The sequence below is a fragment of the Phocoena phocoena genome, chromosome 19 (assembly GCF_963924675.1).
Source record: "Phocoena phocoena chromosome 19, mPhoPho1.1, whole genome shotgun sequence".
Lineage (NCBI taxonomy): Eukaryota > Metazoa > Chordata > Mammalia > Artiodactyla > Phocoenidae > Phocoena > Phocoena phocoena.
The window spans coordinates 57,167,529-57,186,186 of record NC_089237.1 but is presented as its reverse complement, the minus strand read 5'-3'; the positions used below and the strand labels follow the sequence as shown (position 1 = coordinate 57,186,186).

At 37.0% G+C, this 18,658-nt stretch overlaps 1 protein-coding gene across 1 annotated transcript; it reads right to left on the bottom strand.

Moving 5' to 3' along the window:
• Window positions 1–1,481: 1,481 nt before the first annotated feature.
• ZNF624 (zinc finger protein 624) lies at window positions 1,482–16,705 on the bottom strand. The gene is made up of 5 exons (XM_065897873.1): window positions 16,619–16,705; window positions 14,070–14,135; window positions 10,430–10,556; window positions 9,612–9,707; window positions 1,482–3,706 (listed from the first exon to the last, which is right to left on the bottom strand). Exons 1-5 carry the CDS (start codon window positions 16,703–16,705, stop codon window positions 1,482–1,484), a joined length of 2,601 nt encoding a protein of 866 aa, XP_065753945.1.
• Between the last annotated feature and the right edge of the window lie 1,953 nt (window positions 16,706–18,658).

The window sequence follows — 18,658 nt, the reverse complement described above, 5'->3', positions numbered from 1 at the left end:
CTGAGAAATACAGAAAAGCAGAGAGAGGTAAAACAAACAAAAAACACTGGATTCTGCAACAAATCTAAAACAACTGTCATTAACTTTTTGGAGACTGTCCCTTCATTCATGGCTATCAAAAGTTCACACAAATACATAGTTTCATACCATACATACTGCATTTACATTTTTCTATTTTCCTAGTTTTCCCCCCCACTTATATCACTGCTTCTCCTTTTCTCCCTCCCTTCAAGGTAACCAATATTAACAGCCTGATGTATATTCTTCCATACTTGTTTCCATGCTCATCTAATCACATGCACACATATATGCATACATAAATGCATGTGACCATTACTTTAACAAAAATGAAATCTTGTACATATACATCTCTGTAATAAAGCAAATACTTATCAAAAAATTGTGGAAATACCTTGAAGTCAACTAGTGTAGCTATAACTCATTTAAAAAATTACTCTCATACGTTTCCATGGTATGGCTATATCACAATTTATTCACCCATTCCCCTATTAATTGGCATTCACTTTGTCTCCAGTTGGGTTTCTTCTTTGTCTCTACAAACAATACTTTAATAAACATCCTTATTTATACATATGCTTTTGCACTGATGCTATTATTTCTGTGGGGCAGATTCCCCAAAAGTGAGACCGCTGGGTCAAAGTGCTTTTAAAATTTTACTTAATTAAAAAAATATATACCGCTGGATTGCTGGTGGAAATATAAGTTGATATAACCATTTGGTAAGAGTATATGGTTTGCCAAACTCCACTAGCAAAAGATCTCTTAATTTTTGCCAACTCCATGAAGTGGAAGTAACATATCATTGGTTGTTTCAATTTGCGTTTCCCTGAGTATTGTTTATTTAGGTTCATAATATTTTCATAGGTTAATGCATTTGGAGTTGTTCTTCTATGAAGAGCCATCTAGTCCAGATGGATTAAAACTTCAATGTAAAAAATAAAATTATCAGAATATTAGAAACAAATTTAGGAGACTATATATAACCTGGGGATTGCTAAAAGAGTAAATAAAGAATATAAAAAGGAAAAGATGTAAATATTTTACTATGAAAAATTAAAGACTTAAAAATCTTTTAGTACATAAAAAAATACAAATACTAGGTTAAGAAAAACATTTGCAACACATATGTCAAATGATTAATATCTCAAATATATTAAGAGCACCTCCAGATTTATAAGAAATATAAACCAATAAGAAAACCAACAAAAAAAATAGGCAATTCATCAAAGATAATTTGTTAAATGAATAAAATATGAAATTTGGATGAAGGCTTTCATTTGCCCTTTTTATTATGAATTTTCTTATAACTTCTAAGATTTAATATGACCAATTGCTTTTCTACATTCTTATATTTATGGAGTGTGTACTTTCTGGAAAATTGCTCCTGAACATTTTCCCACATTCATAAAATATACAGTTTATAAGATTCTTGTCATATCTGGATGATAATTTTCTGTCCTCTATATTAATTGAGCTTCTCTCTGATGTATTCTTTGATGTACAGTAAGGCTTGAGCTACTCCTAAAGGCTTTTCCACACTCACTACATTTATAGGGTTTTTCTCCAGTGTGCATCCTCAGATGTACAGTGAAGTCTGAGTTAGTTCTGAAGGCTTTTCCACATTCTTCACATCTATAGGGCCTCTCCCCAGTATGAATTCTCTGATGTAGAGTTAGCTGTGATAGAGTAATACAACCTTTCCCACATTCCTTACATGTATAGGGCTTTTCTCCAGTATGTGTTCTCCAATGCACTGTAAGGTATGAACCTCTCCTGAAGGCTTTTCCACAGACATCACATTTATAGGGTTTCTCTCCACTATGGATTTTCTGATGTTCTGTGACGTGTACCATCTGGCTAAATGCTTTGCCACAGTCATTACATTTAAATGGTTTCTCCCCGGTATGTGTCCTTTGGTGGGTATTAAAGCCTGAGTTACTTGTGAAAACCTTCCCACACTCATTACATTTATAGGGTTTTTCTCCAGTATGCCTTCTTTGATGCACAGTAAGCTGTGATGTATTAGTGAAAGCTTTCTCACATTCATTACACTTATATGGTTTTTCTCCAGTATGGGTTCTTTGATGTACAATAAGGTATGACTTAGTTCTGAAGGATTTTCCACAATCATAGCAGTTGTAGGGTTTCACACCAGTATGAATTTTCTGGTGCTCCTTGAGATTTACCATCTTGGTAAATGCCCTCTCACAGTCAGTACATTTATATGGTTTCTCTCCAGTATGAATCCTCTGATGTACAGTTAAGTGTGATTTTATTCTGAAAGATTCCCCACATTCATTACAGAGATAAGGTTTCTCCTCCGTATGAATTCGCTGATGTATAATTAGAGATGAAGAACGCATGAAGGCCTTTCCACATTCATTACATTTATAAGGTTTCTCTCCTGTATGCATTCTGTGGTGTACAGTAAGGCATGAATAATTGATGAATGCTTTCCCACATTCGTTACATTTATAGGGTTTTTCTCCTGTATGAATCCTCTGATGTTCTGTGAAATTTGCTATACGATTGAATGCTTTCCCACATTCATTACATTCATAGGGTTTTTCCCCAGTATGAGTTCTTATATGTACAATAAGGCTTGAATTACTTCTATAGGCTTTTCCACACTCATTACATCTAAAAGGTTTCTCTCCAGTATGAATTCTCTGATGAACATTAAAGATTGTGGTATTCTTGAAAGATTTCCCACACTCAATGCATTTATATGGTTTCTCTTCAGTATGGGTCTTCTGATGTACACTAAGATATGACTTATTCCTAAAGGCTTTCCCACAATCATTACATTTGTAGGGTTTTTCTCCATTGTGAGTTTCCTGATGTCTTGCAAGTTTTGATTTATCACCAAAAGCTTTCCCACATTCACTACATTTATAGGGCTTCTCTCCAGTTTGCATTCTCTGGTGTTGATTAAGGCGGGCACACTGGCTGAAAGATTTTCCACAGACATTGCACTGATAAGGTTTCTCCTTAGTATGAATTCTCTGATGCACCATAAGGGATGAAGAAGCAATGAAGGCCTTTCCACATTCATTACATTTATAGGGCTTTTCTCCAGTGTGAATTTTTTTATGTTGACTAAGATATGAAGGCTGGCTGAACATTTTCCCACATTCATTACATTCATAAGGTTTTTCTTTAGTGTGAGTTCTCTGATGTTGAATAAGTAATGACCTATAACGGAAGGCCTTTTCACATGTACTACATTTATAGGGTTTTTCTTTATTATTGTTTTTTTTCTCTAACGTGAGTTCTGAAGCAGGGCTTATGACTTTGTTGCCTTCTGTATCCTTGCACATTTTCTTCCCCAGATGGGTATCTGTAATCAAATCTAAATTCTCTGTAAAATTTTCCTCATGTGTTTGGTATTTGCTGTGGGGCTCTTCTGTGATAACTCCTGGTTCTGGAAAAAGAACAGATCCAAATCTAAAGCCTTTTTGAAGAGTGGGAATTTTCTTGTGTTTAACTATTCTTTGACTCAAATGACTTTCTTGACTATCTTGCAATCTCAATATCCTGTCACTCCATTTCCATAATCCTCCCATTTTGGTGTCCCATAGACCATTCTCAATGAGTTTCTCTACTATGGTCTCCTGTGACAAACATTCTTCAGAAATATTCTCTGTTGGTAGAGCATTCTTGGTTGTAGGTTTGGTCTCCAACTCTGGGAGGAAAAAAGAGAGAAATCAAATGACTTCTATTTCCTAGATTGAGGACATCACACTAAACAGGAAAACAAAAGGGAAGCTTGAATTGATAATGAATATATGTTTTTAACTGCTTGCAAATTGCCCTTTTTTCTAGGAAGGAGGAGATTGCGTTAAGGAAGGCTGATTGAGCAAAGAACCAAAGCAGTAAATTCAAGTAGTTTTTATCCTATTAAAAAAAATTCATTTGTGGTAACCCTTCTACAATCCAAGTTTCTCAAATATTTCCTCCTTTTCTCATTCGTTTTAGAGTCAAATTCTTTAGAGAGCATTCTTCCTAAATTGTAACTACTTCCTTGCTTTCCACTTACTCCACAAACCAGACATTCACCCTAAATAATACTTTCTACTTGTTCTCATTATTTGTTCACTACTTTTTAAAAATTTATTTTATTTTATTTATTTTTGGCTGCATTGGGTCTTTGCTGATGTGCACGGGTTTTCTCTAGTTGCGGCGAGTGGGAGCTACTCTTCGTTGCAGTTTGCAGGCTTCTCACTGCGGTGGCTTCTCTTGTTGCGGAGCATGGGCTCTGGGTGCATGGGTTTCAGTAGTTGTGGCACGTGGGCTCAACAGTTGTGGCTCACGGACTCTAGAGCGCAGGCTCAGTAGTTGTGGTGCACAGGCTTAGTTGTTCTGTGGCATGTGGGATCTTCCAGGACCAAGGCTTGAACCTGTGTCCCCTGCTTTGGCAGGCGGATCCTTAACCACTGTGCCACCAGGGAAGCCCTGTTCAGTAGCTTTTTTGTGAAGACTTTCTCAAATTTCCCTGTCAGAATAGCTTTTTCAAGTCTTTATATGTACCTTTTTTTCTTTTGATTTAGTAAATTATTTTTTATTTAACAAAATTTATTTATATTGAAGTATAGTTGATTTACAATGTTGTTAATTACTGCTGTACAGCAAAGTGATTCAGTTATACATTTACATATATATATATACACACATTCCTTTTAAAAAATATCCTTTTCTATATGTAACTTTTTATAGAACATTTGTGGAAGAAGACACTTTGAGTTTTCAGAAAGTAGGTTGAACAAGTTAGTCAAAATTAATACAGTTGTGAATATTACAAATAGTGATAATTACTATTATCAAGGGTAGTTTTGCAACCTTTTTACGGGTCTTTAGAACATTTCTGACAGTTTCAAAATTTTCTTAAACAATTATACTGGGGGGTGGTGGTCTAACAATTTGTTTGTATATGTGAACTTAATATTTTACTTTTTAAAACACTTTTAAACTTCTTATAAGTTTCTAATTTATTTCCAGGTAATCATATCTAAATGTTTTTTAAAAATTGAACCAAAATCTTCTGGGGTTAGTAAAATGGCTTTATGACTTTAAAACTCAAGGTAAGCCAGAACTTTCAATGGATTCACAGGGCTAGACAAAGATTTGAATTCAGGGCCACCAAAAAAGAAAACTCTAGAACCCAAGGACTAAAACCCAGCTCATTTAAATGTCCAATTCAATTAAGGTGACAGGAATTTTTTTTAGGCAAAAAGAAAAATGGAGAGAATATAACACCAGCAGATCTGAATAAAGGAGAATATTAAAGGGCATTCTTTAAGTAGAAGAAAAATAATCCTAGGTAAAAGTTCAGAAATGAAGAAAAGAATGAAGAGAAAGAGAAGGGAAACATCGGTAAATCTGAATGAATATTGACTGCATACAAATTAATAATGAGATTTGACATATATAGAATTAAAATACATAACTTCAATAATGTATAATTGAGGTTAAACTGAATAAGCTGTTCAAGATTCTTGTACTGTTTGGGAAAATCTGTAACCACTAAACAAATAACTTAAAAATTTATAATTAACAACTGATTACAAGGGGAATAGAAAAATAAAAGATGATAAATCAAAAGGAAGGCATGAATGGGAAGAAAATGAATATAGAAAAGGCAAGATACTCTCACAGTTAGAGGGTAGATTTAAACATTATATAATTGTATTATGTACAAATGGATTAAAAACTCCAGAAGAAACAGATTGTCAGATTAGTTAAAATAAAAATTAACAAAATGCAATTATAAGAGAAATAAAATACAAAGATACATAAAAGATGACAGTAAGCAGATAAAAAAAGATATATCATATATACAATAAAAAGAATGATGCTATAGTAATATTAGTATCAGGCAAAATAGACTTCAGGGCAAAAACAATTAACAAAGATAAAGAAGACACTTCATAATGATAAAATATCCAATTTACCAGAAAGATATAACAATTCTAACTTTGTTTTTACCTAAGAACACAGCTTCAAAATACATAAAGCAAAAATTAAAAAACTAAGACACAGACAGATCTATACTCACAGTGGGAGACTTAAAAAAAATATTTCTCAGTAACTGATAGAATAAGCTGACAATCAGCAAGAAGATAGATTTCAGCAACATAATTAACAAACCTGACATATCTAGAACAGCACTCAGTACCTATATACTACACATTTTTCCAAGTGCACACAGAATATTTACAAAAATTGGCCAGGTGGCAAAGCAAATTTCAAGAAACCTGCAAAGACTGAAATCATACAGAGAATGTTTTCTGACCACAGTAGAACTTAAAATAAGATTATTAGAAAATCCCCATATGGTACAAAATTAAGGAAAATACCTCCAAATAACCTGAGGGCCAAAGACATCACAATGGAAATGATCAAATACTTTGAACTCAATAATTATGAAGGTGTTACATAAAAAAAGTATGGCAGGGCTTCCCTGGTGGCCCAGTGGTTGAGAGTCCACCTGCCGATGCAGGGGACACGGGTTCGTGCCCCGGTCCGGGAAGATTCCACATGCCGCAGAGCGGCTGGGCCTGTGAGCCATGGCCGCTGAGCCTGCGCGTCCAGAGCCTGTGCTCCGCAACGGGAGAGGCCACAACAGTGAGAGGCCCGCGTACCGCAAAAAAAAAAAAAAAAAAAAAAAAGTATGGTAGCCTTGACAGCCTTAAATACATTAGCAAAAGAGAATGGCTAAAATCAATAAGTGTCCAACTCAAGAAGTCAGAAAAGATCAGCAAATTAAACCCTAAGAAGGTAAAAATAATGAAAGAGAAGAAAGTAATGAAACAGAAATCAAAGACACAGTAGCAAGGATTAAAATTTATTTTTTAAAATCCAAATAAGATTGATAAATCCTAGCAAGACTGTTTAAGATAAAAGAGAGAAGACAAAAAATTTAGTACCAGGAATGAAAAAGGAGACATCCCTTCAGATCCAAATAGTCATTTAAAAGATAAACAGAGGATAGTATGCCCCTAAATTTAAATTTTATATTAAGTAGATCAATTCCTAGACAAACACAACTTATTAAACTGAAACAAAAAGAAATAGAAAATATGAATAGTCCTACAACTACAAAAGTAATAGAAGCTGTAATTAAACACCTTCCTCAATAAACTTTAGGCCAACATGGTTTCCCTGGTGAATTCCATGATATTTCTAACTTCCTCTCTCTCACAACTCTTTTTCTTTTTAAAATATTTATTTACTTACTTATTTGGTTGCACTGGGTCTTAGTTGCGGCATGCATGTGGGCTCTAGTTCCCTGACCAGGGATCGAACCCGGGCCCCCTGCGTTGGGAACGTACTGTCTTATCTACTGTGCCACCAGGGAAGTCCCTCACAGCTCTTTCTTGTCCTCACTGTAAGCTGATGGCCTTGCTTTGTATTTTATTGAGAATAAAGAAGCTATCATCATAGTATGTCTCAATCTTCTCACCACCAGTTGACCTATATCTGCTCCCATCTTCTCCATCCTGCCTAGTGTTACTGCAGAAGAGGTGGCCTCCCTGCCTATCAAGGGTAAATCTCCTTTTCCATTCGTGATTTTATCCTTTTTCACTTTCTCAGACACTTTAGTTCTTCAGTGACCCTACCTTTGTCTTGCAACATCAATTTCTCCCTCTCCACTGGAACATCGTTCCTACCAGCACTTAAGCACGTCAGAAAAGCTTCCATCTCAAAAATAAAAGTTTTCTTTTTTTATTCCTTCTTTCTTCCAGCCACTGCCCCATTTCTCCTTCCCTCTTCATATGGAGGGGGGCTTTCTCTAGAGAGCCATCGAAACTATCTCCAATGTCTACCTTTCACTCACTCTCTAAAAATACATATATAATATCAGATATAAAAATAATATATGTAACACATGTGCAAGTTATGGATGGCATCACAATAAAATATGCAAATGATCTAGAATCCATTATTCCTTTCCATCTCCACCATCACCCTGATCAAAGTTACTGTAGTCTCTTGCCTAGACTATTTTTTAATTTTTTTAACTAAAAAACTGTTTTTTGGCTGTGTTGGGTATTTGTTGTGGCGTGGGCTTTCTCTAGTTGCAGCGAGTGGGGGCCACTCTTCGTTGCGGTGCGCGGGCTTCTCATTGTGGTGGCTTCTCTTGTTGCGGAGCACAGGCTCTAGGCGTGCAGGCTTCAGTAGTTGTGGCACATGGCTCAGTAGTTGTGGCTCACAGGCTTAGTTGCTCCACGGCATGTGGGATCTTCCTGGACCAGGGCTTGAACCCGTGTCCCCTGCATTGGCAGGTGGATTCATAACCACTGCGCCTCCAGGGACATCCCTGCCTAGGCTATTTTAACTACCCCTTTACTATTACCTGCTTTATGCCCTTAAGTTCAATTTCCATCAACAGGGTTATTTCCCAAAGATCCTTGATTAAAACCTTTCAGTGCCTTCACACTCACTTTGATTAAAATCCACTCGCCTTACCATGGTCCACAGAGTCCTAAATAGGCAGTCTACTGTCTATCTTATTCTGTACCAGTCTCCCTCTCCTTATGCTTCAGTCAGGCAGCTTCCTCAGATTTCTAGAACTCAGTACATTACGTTCTGCTGCCTGGAATGCTCTTCTTCTCCTCTTGCCTTGGCTGGCTTCTTCTGACTCTTCAAGTGTCACCTCCTCAGAAGCCTTCCCCGACCACACTATCTGAAGGAGGCACCCTCATCCCCATCCAAGTTACTCTTTCGTATCCTCATGGCTAAGTTATTATGACCATTATTTAGCGTGCTTTTGTTTATTTACTTGTCAATTATCTATTTCTTAAAATTTAATCTTCATGGGAGAAGGGACCTGGTCCATCTTACTGCTGTAGACATAGTACTTAACTCAGTTCACAGTATACAGATAAGTATTAAATATTGATTGTTTAATATTAATAGATATTGGTTAAATAGATAAATACTGGTTAAATAGATAAATAAAGATAATAAATAAATAGATAAATTAAATTGGTTAAATAGATAAATAAATATTTTGATTCTCAACTGATTTACTGTTTGTATTCTCAATTAGTTAAGATTCTGGAGGACAGTAGGAGGGTTCCTCTGAAGTTTCAGCAGGCATGCAAGTGAAGAAAGTTAAATAATTAGTCAATGGGTTTAGCTTAAAAGAACTCAGTGGGGATCCTTAAGAAAGCACTTTCAAGAAAGTTAATGAAGGAAGGGATATCAAATAATGGTTAAACAAATGAGAAAAGTGTAAGGTTAAATGGAGAAGACAGACTGAAAGGGATATTTTATGCATGTTTGAAGGAAGGAACAATTATGAAAATCATGTTCCCAAGAAAGTAAAGTAGGATGTGATGGGAACTAGAAGTAGAGGGCAGAGATGGCAGGAGAGGGAAAAGGAGAGGGAAACAGAGGGAGAGAGGGAGGGAACGCCGGAGGGAGGGAGGGAGGGAGGTGTAGGGAGAGAGGAAGAGAGGGGGAGAATCTTTTCCTTTGAGATAGCTTTGAGCAAAGATACCTCCCAAAATATTTCAGATGTTCTGCTCCATCCATGACCTACTGACTTCAAAGAAATCCCATCCTCCTGGTTCTTATTAACTCACCTGAATAGGGGGTTTTTGAAGTTTCTCTCACTACCACCCATGGTCCTTTTCCATCCTCCAAATGAGATATCATGTCTGGTTTGGAAACTGCAAGCCCTGTTCAGAGAAAAATGAGTAGGATTTGATTGTGCCTGTGAGCAAGAACTAGGGCCAAATTCAGTCTCAGCTCCTGATCTTCTGTGCAGAGTGGTTACTACAAGAAGTTTTAGGGGTGCACTGTCCAATGCAGCTGACAATAGCCACCTACGGATATTTAATTCTGAATTTAAGTTAGTTAAAATTGTATAAAATTTAAAATTCAGTTCTTCAGTTGCACTAGCCACATTTCAAATTCTCAACAGCCACAGTGTAGAGCCTGCTACACTGGAAAGCACAAATACAAAACATTCCCATCACAGGAGAACACTCTACTGTACAGCAGTGTTGTAGAGAATTACCAAGGTACCTCAAAGAAGCTCAACATGGTGATCCCAGGTTTGGGGATAACCTCAGTTTAGAAAGAAAATAGACATATTTGTTCCTTTCTTTCTAGAGGCACTGATAAGTCTTATGGAAGTGACTAGAAAAAACAGTCCTAAATACGAGGGACTGTCAATAATCTCCAAGATTCCAATGAAATATGTATTTCTTACTCTACAATGGGCGAACCACTAAGTTAAGAGCAAGAGATAGCATAACTCCCAACAATATGCCCCTAAGATTATGAGATTTTAATGCTTAAATTCTAACCCAAAATTCAGTTAAGTACTTTAGAGGGTCTGTATCTTCAGTAAACCTGGTCCAGTGGGCAGATACATAAACCTGGAGGTTACCCTTACCCAAGGAGACAAGATTCCTATAATTCTCTAGCATCACATCCTTGTGCAGCTTCCTCTGTGTAGGGTCCATCAGCCTCCACTCTTCCAATGTGAAGTCTATAGCCACATCTTTAAATGTCACTGATTCCTAAAATAAATACAGAGATCACTCAGGGACTGTACAGTTAGACCTATTAGGCAGATTAATACATACAAAACTGGGGAAGAAAACTAGAAAACTAGTAGTTTCCAGCCAAATCATCTTTCCTCCCTCAAAATCCTGCCTTATGTATAATATCAACTCTTTTTCAGTTCTATTCTATGAAATATGGCTTAATAAAAGACACAGTTTATCATTCAGATTGTAGATACAGAATATTATAAGCTATCTATCTGAGAAAGAAAAATAAATTGTGGGACTTTGGGGAGCTTCTCTGGTCAGGATATAAAATATATGTATATATGCTTGTAAAAAAAATCAAAGGATGAGCCACAAAATTGTTTAAATGGTTGGTTATCTATTGGAGGAAGGGGGAAACAGAGTGAAGAGGACTGGAATAGAAGCTAGATTCCCTTGAATATTTCTTGTTTTTTAGATTTGACTTTTGAACCATGTAAATATATTATTATAAAAGAAAAACTAAATAAAAAAGCAATTTCTAAATATTAAAAGTAAAATGAAACCAGCTGGTAGAATACACATTCATCAGAGAGGAACTATTTTGAGTATCTTTAAAACATAGTAATTTTTCTGTATATCTCTTGTGAGATATATCCTGACGAGAAAAAGAACTGTAAAAAACTAAACAACACATTTTCAGTAACTAACCATTATTGTTGGTGGCAGTGATGGAAATGTTATTTTGTAACTGTTGCATGTGTAGTGTTGGATAAAGCAAATCAGTATTGATATCACTGAGAACTAATAAATTTGACATGGGAGAAAGAAGATATAAATGTAATATCAATGAGATTATGTACAATGAGATTATGTACAATCCAAAATTGCATGGGAAATATCGGTATACACTCATGAAGTATTTTAAGGAAAACAGGCCACATACTTCCTATCTCCGTCCATTCAATAGGTCTAGAAACAATAACCAAAAAGGTACCATTATGCAGTCTAGACCGTGGCCCCTACAGATTACTTTCTGCTACAAAAAACCAGGGCTTGGAACTTTCTGTCAAAATAAAAAGCAAGGGGGCTTCCCTGGTGGCACAGTGGTTGAGAGTCCACCTGCCGATGCAGGGGACACGGGTTCGTGCCCTGGTCCGGGAAGATCCCACATGCCGTGGAGCGGCTGGGCCAGTGAGCCATGGCCGCTGAGCGTGCGCATCCGGAGCCTGTGCTCCGCAACGGGAGAGGCCACAGCAGTGAGAGGCCCATATACCGCAAAAAATAAAAAAAATTTTTAAAGCAAGAAAACTATCAAAGACTAGTACTAGGATCACGTCTGAGACTTGCGAGACAACTTCAAGAGGCTCTCACTGGCCAAAGATGGGACAATTTGAACATCCATAAGAACAATAACTGTAGTGGGCTTCAAAAATATCTAATACATTTAAAATTATGATTTCACTATAAAACTCTAAGGATACTCATTGATCATCTTTGGAGAATGCCTGGAAACTGGTAAATAAAGAGAAAGAATTAACCCTTTGCCCTTCTTTTCCTATGCAAAATACATATAGTTTGCACAGTAATAAAATGTAATCAGATGGTTTATGAGGGGAGGTTTCTCTTTATGGAAGTACTCCAGCTAATATGTGAACATGGAATGAAAAAATTAGAATATCACCGCTTTGCTACCTCTAATGAATTAAAGGATTATCAGTGGCTGCTAACACACCAAAGAGGCATTATGTAGCTTCTGGTAGTAGATACCAGAAATATGAAATACCAATGCCAAAAAATTTTTTAAAAATCAAAATCTGAATCTGATCAAGCCTCTAGATTTAACTAACAATATAAAGGAAATACAGGAGACAGAAGTGCATGTTAAAAAAAACCCATGGGAAAAAAAAAAAAAAAAAAAAAAAACCCATGGGGATGCAATAAATAAAATCCATATTGTGACAAATTCTAAATCAATGCTGTCCAACAAATATAATGCAAGTCACAAATGGAATTTTAAATTTTCTAGTAGTCACATTAAAAAAAAAAACAAAAAACAGGTGAAATTAGTTTTAATAATATATTTTAGTTAGTCTAATATGTACAAAATATAATTTCAACATGCAATCAATGCAAAAATTATTTATGAGATAATTTACATTATTTTTTGTATTAAGTCTTTGAAATATGATGTGTATTTTAAGTTAACAGTACATCTCAACTTGAACTAGTCACATTTCAGGTACTCAACAGCCACATGTGGCTAGTGGCTCCTGTATTGGACATCACAGCTCTAAAATACAAATGACTTGGTTTCTTCAATAAATGATTACAAAGGGAAAAAAAGAGGGGGGGGAAACCTCTAGATCAAAAGTGACCTAAGAGACAATATCAGCTAATATGACTCAACTGGGGAAACAAATACCAAATTAATATGTGATAATATTAAGGCTTACTGTTCATTTTTTAGCTGTAATTATGGTATTATACTTAAAACTAAAAAAATCTGTTATAGATACATAATGAAATATTTATAGATGAGATTATATAATGTCTTGGATTTGCTTCAATATAACCAGTGAGGGAGGGTAGTATTACAGATGAAATATGATTGCCATGGGTGTTAAGTGTTGAAGGTTCAATGGGATTCATCAAACTACTCTCTCTACTTTTGTGTAAGTATGGTTCATATTATTTGTCAGGTACTGATATAAAGGCTTTTAATGTAATGATTGAATCCTCACAATAAGGAAGCTGCTATTTACAGATAAGGAAAGTGAGGCATCGAGAGGTTAGGTGCCTTGCCTAAGTTCACAGAAGACACAAAGTCTCGATTCAAATCCAGGCAGTTTGGTTCCAAAATTCAAACTCATAAGCACTATACTCTATGATCTGGTAAATTAAGAACCTACTTAGCTGACTAATCAGGCAAAGGTCTCAAGTTAGACTGTACTTGGCTAAGGTATGCTCTGTATCGGAAGAAACAGATTTCCTCTGGAGTGTTTTTCTGCCATACAGATATGTATGCTTATCAAATTGTTTAAATCTTTTTATTTATTAGGACCTCAAAGTTTGTGAAGCATGTTTTATATAATTCTACTAATTATAAAACATGGCTAATGTGAGAGATAATGACAGTTCATAAACTGTTAATATTGTTAATCACTTCACACATAACTCAAATTACAATGAACTTACTGCGTTTGTTTTCTTTTCCCATCTGGAGCTAAGCCCCAGGAAAAATCTAAGAAGGCCCTCAGCTCTCACCTCTGGCTACCTTGAGGCTCTGCAAGCAAGAAGTGAAGTATGTGATACAGGATACTTTATCATTAGGAATTATAATGTGACCATCTGTCAAATTAGGGCTGCTACCACTGAGAGAAATAAAATCTGTCAAAATGATGCTACCAGCCCTGGTGTTACCACACCTAACGAGCCAGATGGTTCTTAAGGTGAACTTGCAATGTGCTGGAACATTAAGAATTAGTGCAGTAAAAGAGGTGCCGTCTCTTCATTCCCCTTAGATACGATGCCAAGTATTACCTTTACCAATTCTTGTTCTTCTGCCTGAAGGTGAAGATCTTCATTTGGCTGGGGAACTTCAGGACTCTAAGGGGATACAGGATAAAATCACTCAGTGACAGGCTGCCTATTACCTACAACAGTCTCAGCAAGCACCACCAGTCCACTGTGGATGCGGTGTATATGAGATCACCTCTCTTACTGTATTATTCAGGGATGAAATTAAGGTCCCATAGCAACATCCAAACATAATCTTCTTTCACCTCATTTGAGACAATGACACACACAAGACTGAGAAAGATACAACTGCCTAATTTTTAAAGGAGACTTTTAACAAATAACCTATCAAAACAAAAATAAACTTATAATAAGGGGTCTTAGATGCTACATAATTCTTTTTCCTATGAGGATGAAATCTGTTTCTCAGAAATAATCTACCTTGCTCAAGAATAACATTCAAAACCTACTAACACCATCTGTTTTCTACAACTGAAAGATCATGTCTGGGGGTTGGGGGGGCCTGTCTCAGTACTCTTTCAGAGAATATTTCAGGGACCTCTCACAACATTGCTTTCTTCCAAATCTTAGACACTATATGCCTATAAAGACCTGATTTCATAAATGAAATGAAATTTTACTCTACCTTCTAGTAGTACTTACTGATTTTAGATTTTTAAAAGTTATGGGTAACAGAACTATTAAATTTCATTGAGAAAAATGTTATCTTAGTTCTTCCTTTCAAGTTCTTACCTTAGAAAGTACAAATATTCAGGGGACTTCCCTGGTGGTGCAGTGGTTGAGAGTCCGCCTGCTGATGCAGAGGACACGGGTTCATGCCCCGGTCCGGGAAGATCCCACATGCCGCGGAGCGGCTGGGCCCGTGAGCCACGGCCGCTGAGCCTGCGCGTCCGGAGCCTGTGCTCCGCAACGGGAGAGGCCACAACAGTGAGAGGCCCGCATACCGCAAAAAAAAAAAAAAAAAAAAAGAATCCACCTGCCAATGCAGGGAACACAGGTTCGAGCCCTGGTCCAGGAAGATCCCACATGCCGCGGAGGAACTAAGCCGGTGCGCCACAACTACTGAGCCTTCGCTCTAGAGCCCGCAAGCCACAACTACTGAAGCCAGCGGGCTTAGAGCCGGTGCTCCGCAACAAGAGAAGCCACTGCAATGAGAAGCCCACGCACCACAACGAAGAGTAGCCCCCAATCGCTGCAACTACAGAAAGCTCGTGCACAGCAACGAAGACCCGACGCAGCCAAAAATAAATGTTAATTTTTTAAAAAAAGTACAAATATTCAGCTTCCAAAAAATTCAGGATGATGTGAACCTCAACCTCTGATAATTAGAGATGTGTTTGATCTGGCCTATACTAGACAAATACTTTAGATCTACTGATAAAGTGAAACATTTTGGCTTTCATTTATCTTTTCAAGGGTATGTCTTAAGAACTATTTACATGTTTTATATTCTTGCTACAAAAAATAAAAGATCACTACTACAAGTTATTATGGATAATTTCTGTAACAAATTATATTTGTTGGTACTACCTTTCTTCTGAATCTCCTATTTCAAAAAGTCACTTCTAAAACACAGCTTTAATCACATTAATACCCACCTCAAACACATCCAAACACACACACATACATATATACACTTAAATGTCTTCAGGGAAACATGAAAAGATTCAACTTAATTATCTAAATTCCAGTCCTATCTTTCACAAATTTCCATCCTGAATCACTGGCTCACTCACTGTTCTCTGCCTCAGAGCACTGTTCTCTTGCCTTCTCACCTGAAGTACCCTCACAAATAATTTACAACAATTTAAATCCCACTTGTAATTGGGTACCAGCTTAAATCTAACCATCCTCATGAGCTTTCCATAACCGATTCACCCCATACTAATATCCCATTTCTTTCCTTACAAAAGCACTCAGCAGCTTTATCATACTGCTCAGTAACTATCATTCACCTAAATAAATTATGTAACTATTTCTTTTGTATGCCTTACCTCAGTGAGACTGTAAGCACCCTACAGCCAAGCACTGTGTCTTAAACATCTTCTTTCTCTCCATGTCATCTATTAAGCTTGATCACTTCTTAATGGGTAGAAAAGAGGAGAACACTAAGAGTGGGCACAAGGGGAATGGTCCCTATGAATTAAGGGTGTGTGTATGTACGCACATGTATTGTTTTGTTCAAAATTTCCTAAACAAAATTTTCCAATTGGAAAATATTCCATTCTACTACCCCATAAATAACTGAAATTTCCTGGGAACAATACAAAGTTAACGTCATAAGTAAATTTTCCAGACTGCCTATCGTATCTAAAGATAGCACAGATTTTTTCTGCAAGATTACGTGTCTTGATACTTGTTTCAATATGCATACTGAATCTTCCTATATAGATTACAAGCTTTACTATGATGAACCAAATTTTCATGGATCAAACAACTTGATTCAGTTACCAAAGAGAGTGTGGGTGAGGTCAAGTCACACGACTTCAGGAAAAGTAGTCGTGCTCTCAAAGCAGGACAACAGGTCAGAAGCAGAGGAAACCCCAACTTACCAGAGGTCCAACTGAAAAAACCACAGCAGCCATAATCTCTTCCTCTGGGCTCGCCTCTCTGGAAAGAGTGGAGTCCTGCAAAGACATATCTAAGAAAGAGAAATAAGCCATGAAAACCAATCCTGCCTTGGAAATCTCAGACTTACCAAGTTGAAACGTTGACATTACAAATAAGTATGACCTTTCTAAAGAACACAAGATTAACCTGCGCGATCGGCGAGGAAATATGATTCTTACCAGTGTAGAGCTTGAGATTTTAATACCAAGAAATGTAGTTACAGTTGGCAGATCAGACATTGTACAAGGAACTTTGAAACTACTTTCTCACTTGACCGTCACGTCACCCAATAGAAACTAATTCCCGTTCCACCGGGGAGGAAACCGAGGCTTAGGAAAACTAGACTACTGATATTTTACCCAAGCTGTGTAGGGTCCCAGATCAGTCTAGTTCCAGGCCACGCCTGCCCCACTACCTCAACTTGCTGGGAAAGAAAACAATTCCATCTTCCCTTGCCACAACCACCGCCTCCTCTAACAGTGGAATAATCCAGTAATCTCTTTCTTCCCGTCCTTCCTCGCAAGAGTGAACTCACTAAAACTTCCACAGGCCTCTGCTCCATGTAAAGAGAACACCACAACTCCAAACTTAAAAGATATTAGAAGTCTTGTACATGCCTCTCTCAATCTCATATTCAAATAGCTCTTTATCTATCTTTTCTATATCAGGCAAACCCAAATAGAAAGGAAGTAGGGATAACAATAATGATATAAGAGAAAGTGGAATCCGATGCACAAAGCACTGAGCAGTAGTTCTTTTATACTGAAAATAGTTATATGCCTAATAAAGGCTTTACACTGTGGAGAAACAGGGTGGCAGAGATCTTGTTCAGATACCCCAGGCATTGATTCTGCCTTCTGTCTTTGGTTAAAGTTACGGCCTTGCTGATGCTGAGTTTGGTTTGAAAACAAGAGCCTGAGGTTAGTAAACATTCTCTTAACAAGTGCACGGTTGCAGAATGATGCTGCAAGGCATATAAAGGGCAGTGGCACAGTGAGAAATGAGCTTCCCAAACCTTGTGAAATTCTACTCTTTAATAAGAGTTTCTTAGACAGTTTGACATTCTCACTACCCAGTAGAGCTTTTGGGACCCAAAGGAATCTAGGCTGAATTATGCTGAATCTGTCCCTGCCTTATATGTACAATTTGCCTCCATTAAGAATCCACATCCGGCCCAGTGGGGAAAAAAAGAAAAAAAGAATCCACATCCAAGAGCTCTGTGCTCAAAAGTATAAAGACCAGTGGCATCAACACCACCAGAGAGCTTGTGACACATGCAAGACCTCAGGCGCAACTCCAGAAACTACCGAATCAGAATCAGCCGTTTGTTAAGATCTCTAGGTGATTCATATGCACACATTGAAGTTTAAGACACACTGATCTAAAATAGATCATTCCAATAAATTGGACAACCTAGAAGAAATGGATAAATTCCTAGAAACAGACAACCTACCAAGCCTGAATCATGAAGAAACAGAAAACCTAACAGACTGATCACTAGTACGGAGACTGAATCAGTAATCAAAACTCTCCCAATGAACAAAAGTCCAGGACCATATGGCTTCACTGGTGAATTCTACCAAATGTTTAAAAAATACCAATCCTGCTCACACTCTTCCAAAAAATAGAAGAGAACACTTCCAGACTCATTTTATGAAGCCAGCATTACCCTGATACCAAAACCAAGCAAGGGTACTACAAGAAAAGAAAATTATAGGCCAATATCCTTGATGAACACTGACACAAAAATCCTCAAAAAATATTAGCAAACTGAATTCAACAATGCATTAAAAGGATCATGTACCATGATCAAGCGGGATCTATTTCAGGGATGCAAGGATGGTTCAACATCTGCAAATCAACAAATGTGACACACCACATTAACACCATGCAGGATAAGAATAATATGATCCTCTCAACAGGGGTAGAAAAAGCATTTGACAAAATTCAACATCATTTATGATAAAAACTCTCAACAAAGT

Coding starts and splice junctions, on each gene's coding strand:
- ZNF624 (XM_065897873.1), bottom strand. CDS start 16,705: ATGTCTTTGCAGGACTCCACTCTTTCCAGAGAGGCGAGCCCAGAGGAA. Junction 10,557..14,069: donor AAGAACAAGAATTGGTAAAG/GTAATACTTGGC, acceptor TATTTATTTTAG/GAATCAGTGACATTTAAAGA. Junction 9,708..10,429: donor TAGGAATCTTGTCTCCTTGG/GTAAGGGTAACC, acceptor TTCTCTGAACAG/GGCTTGCAGTTTCCAAACCA.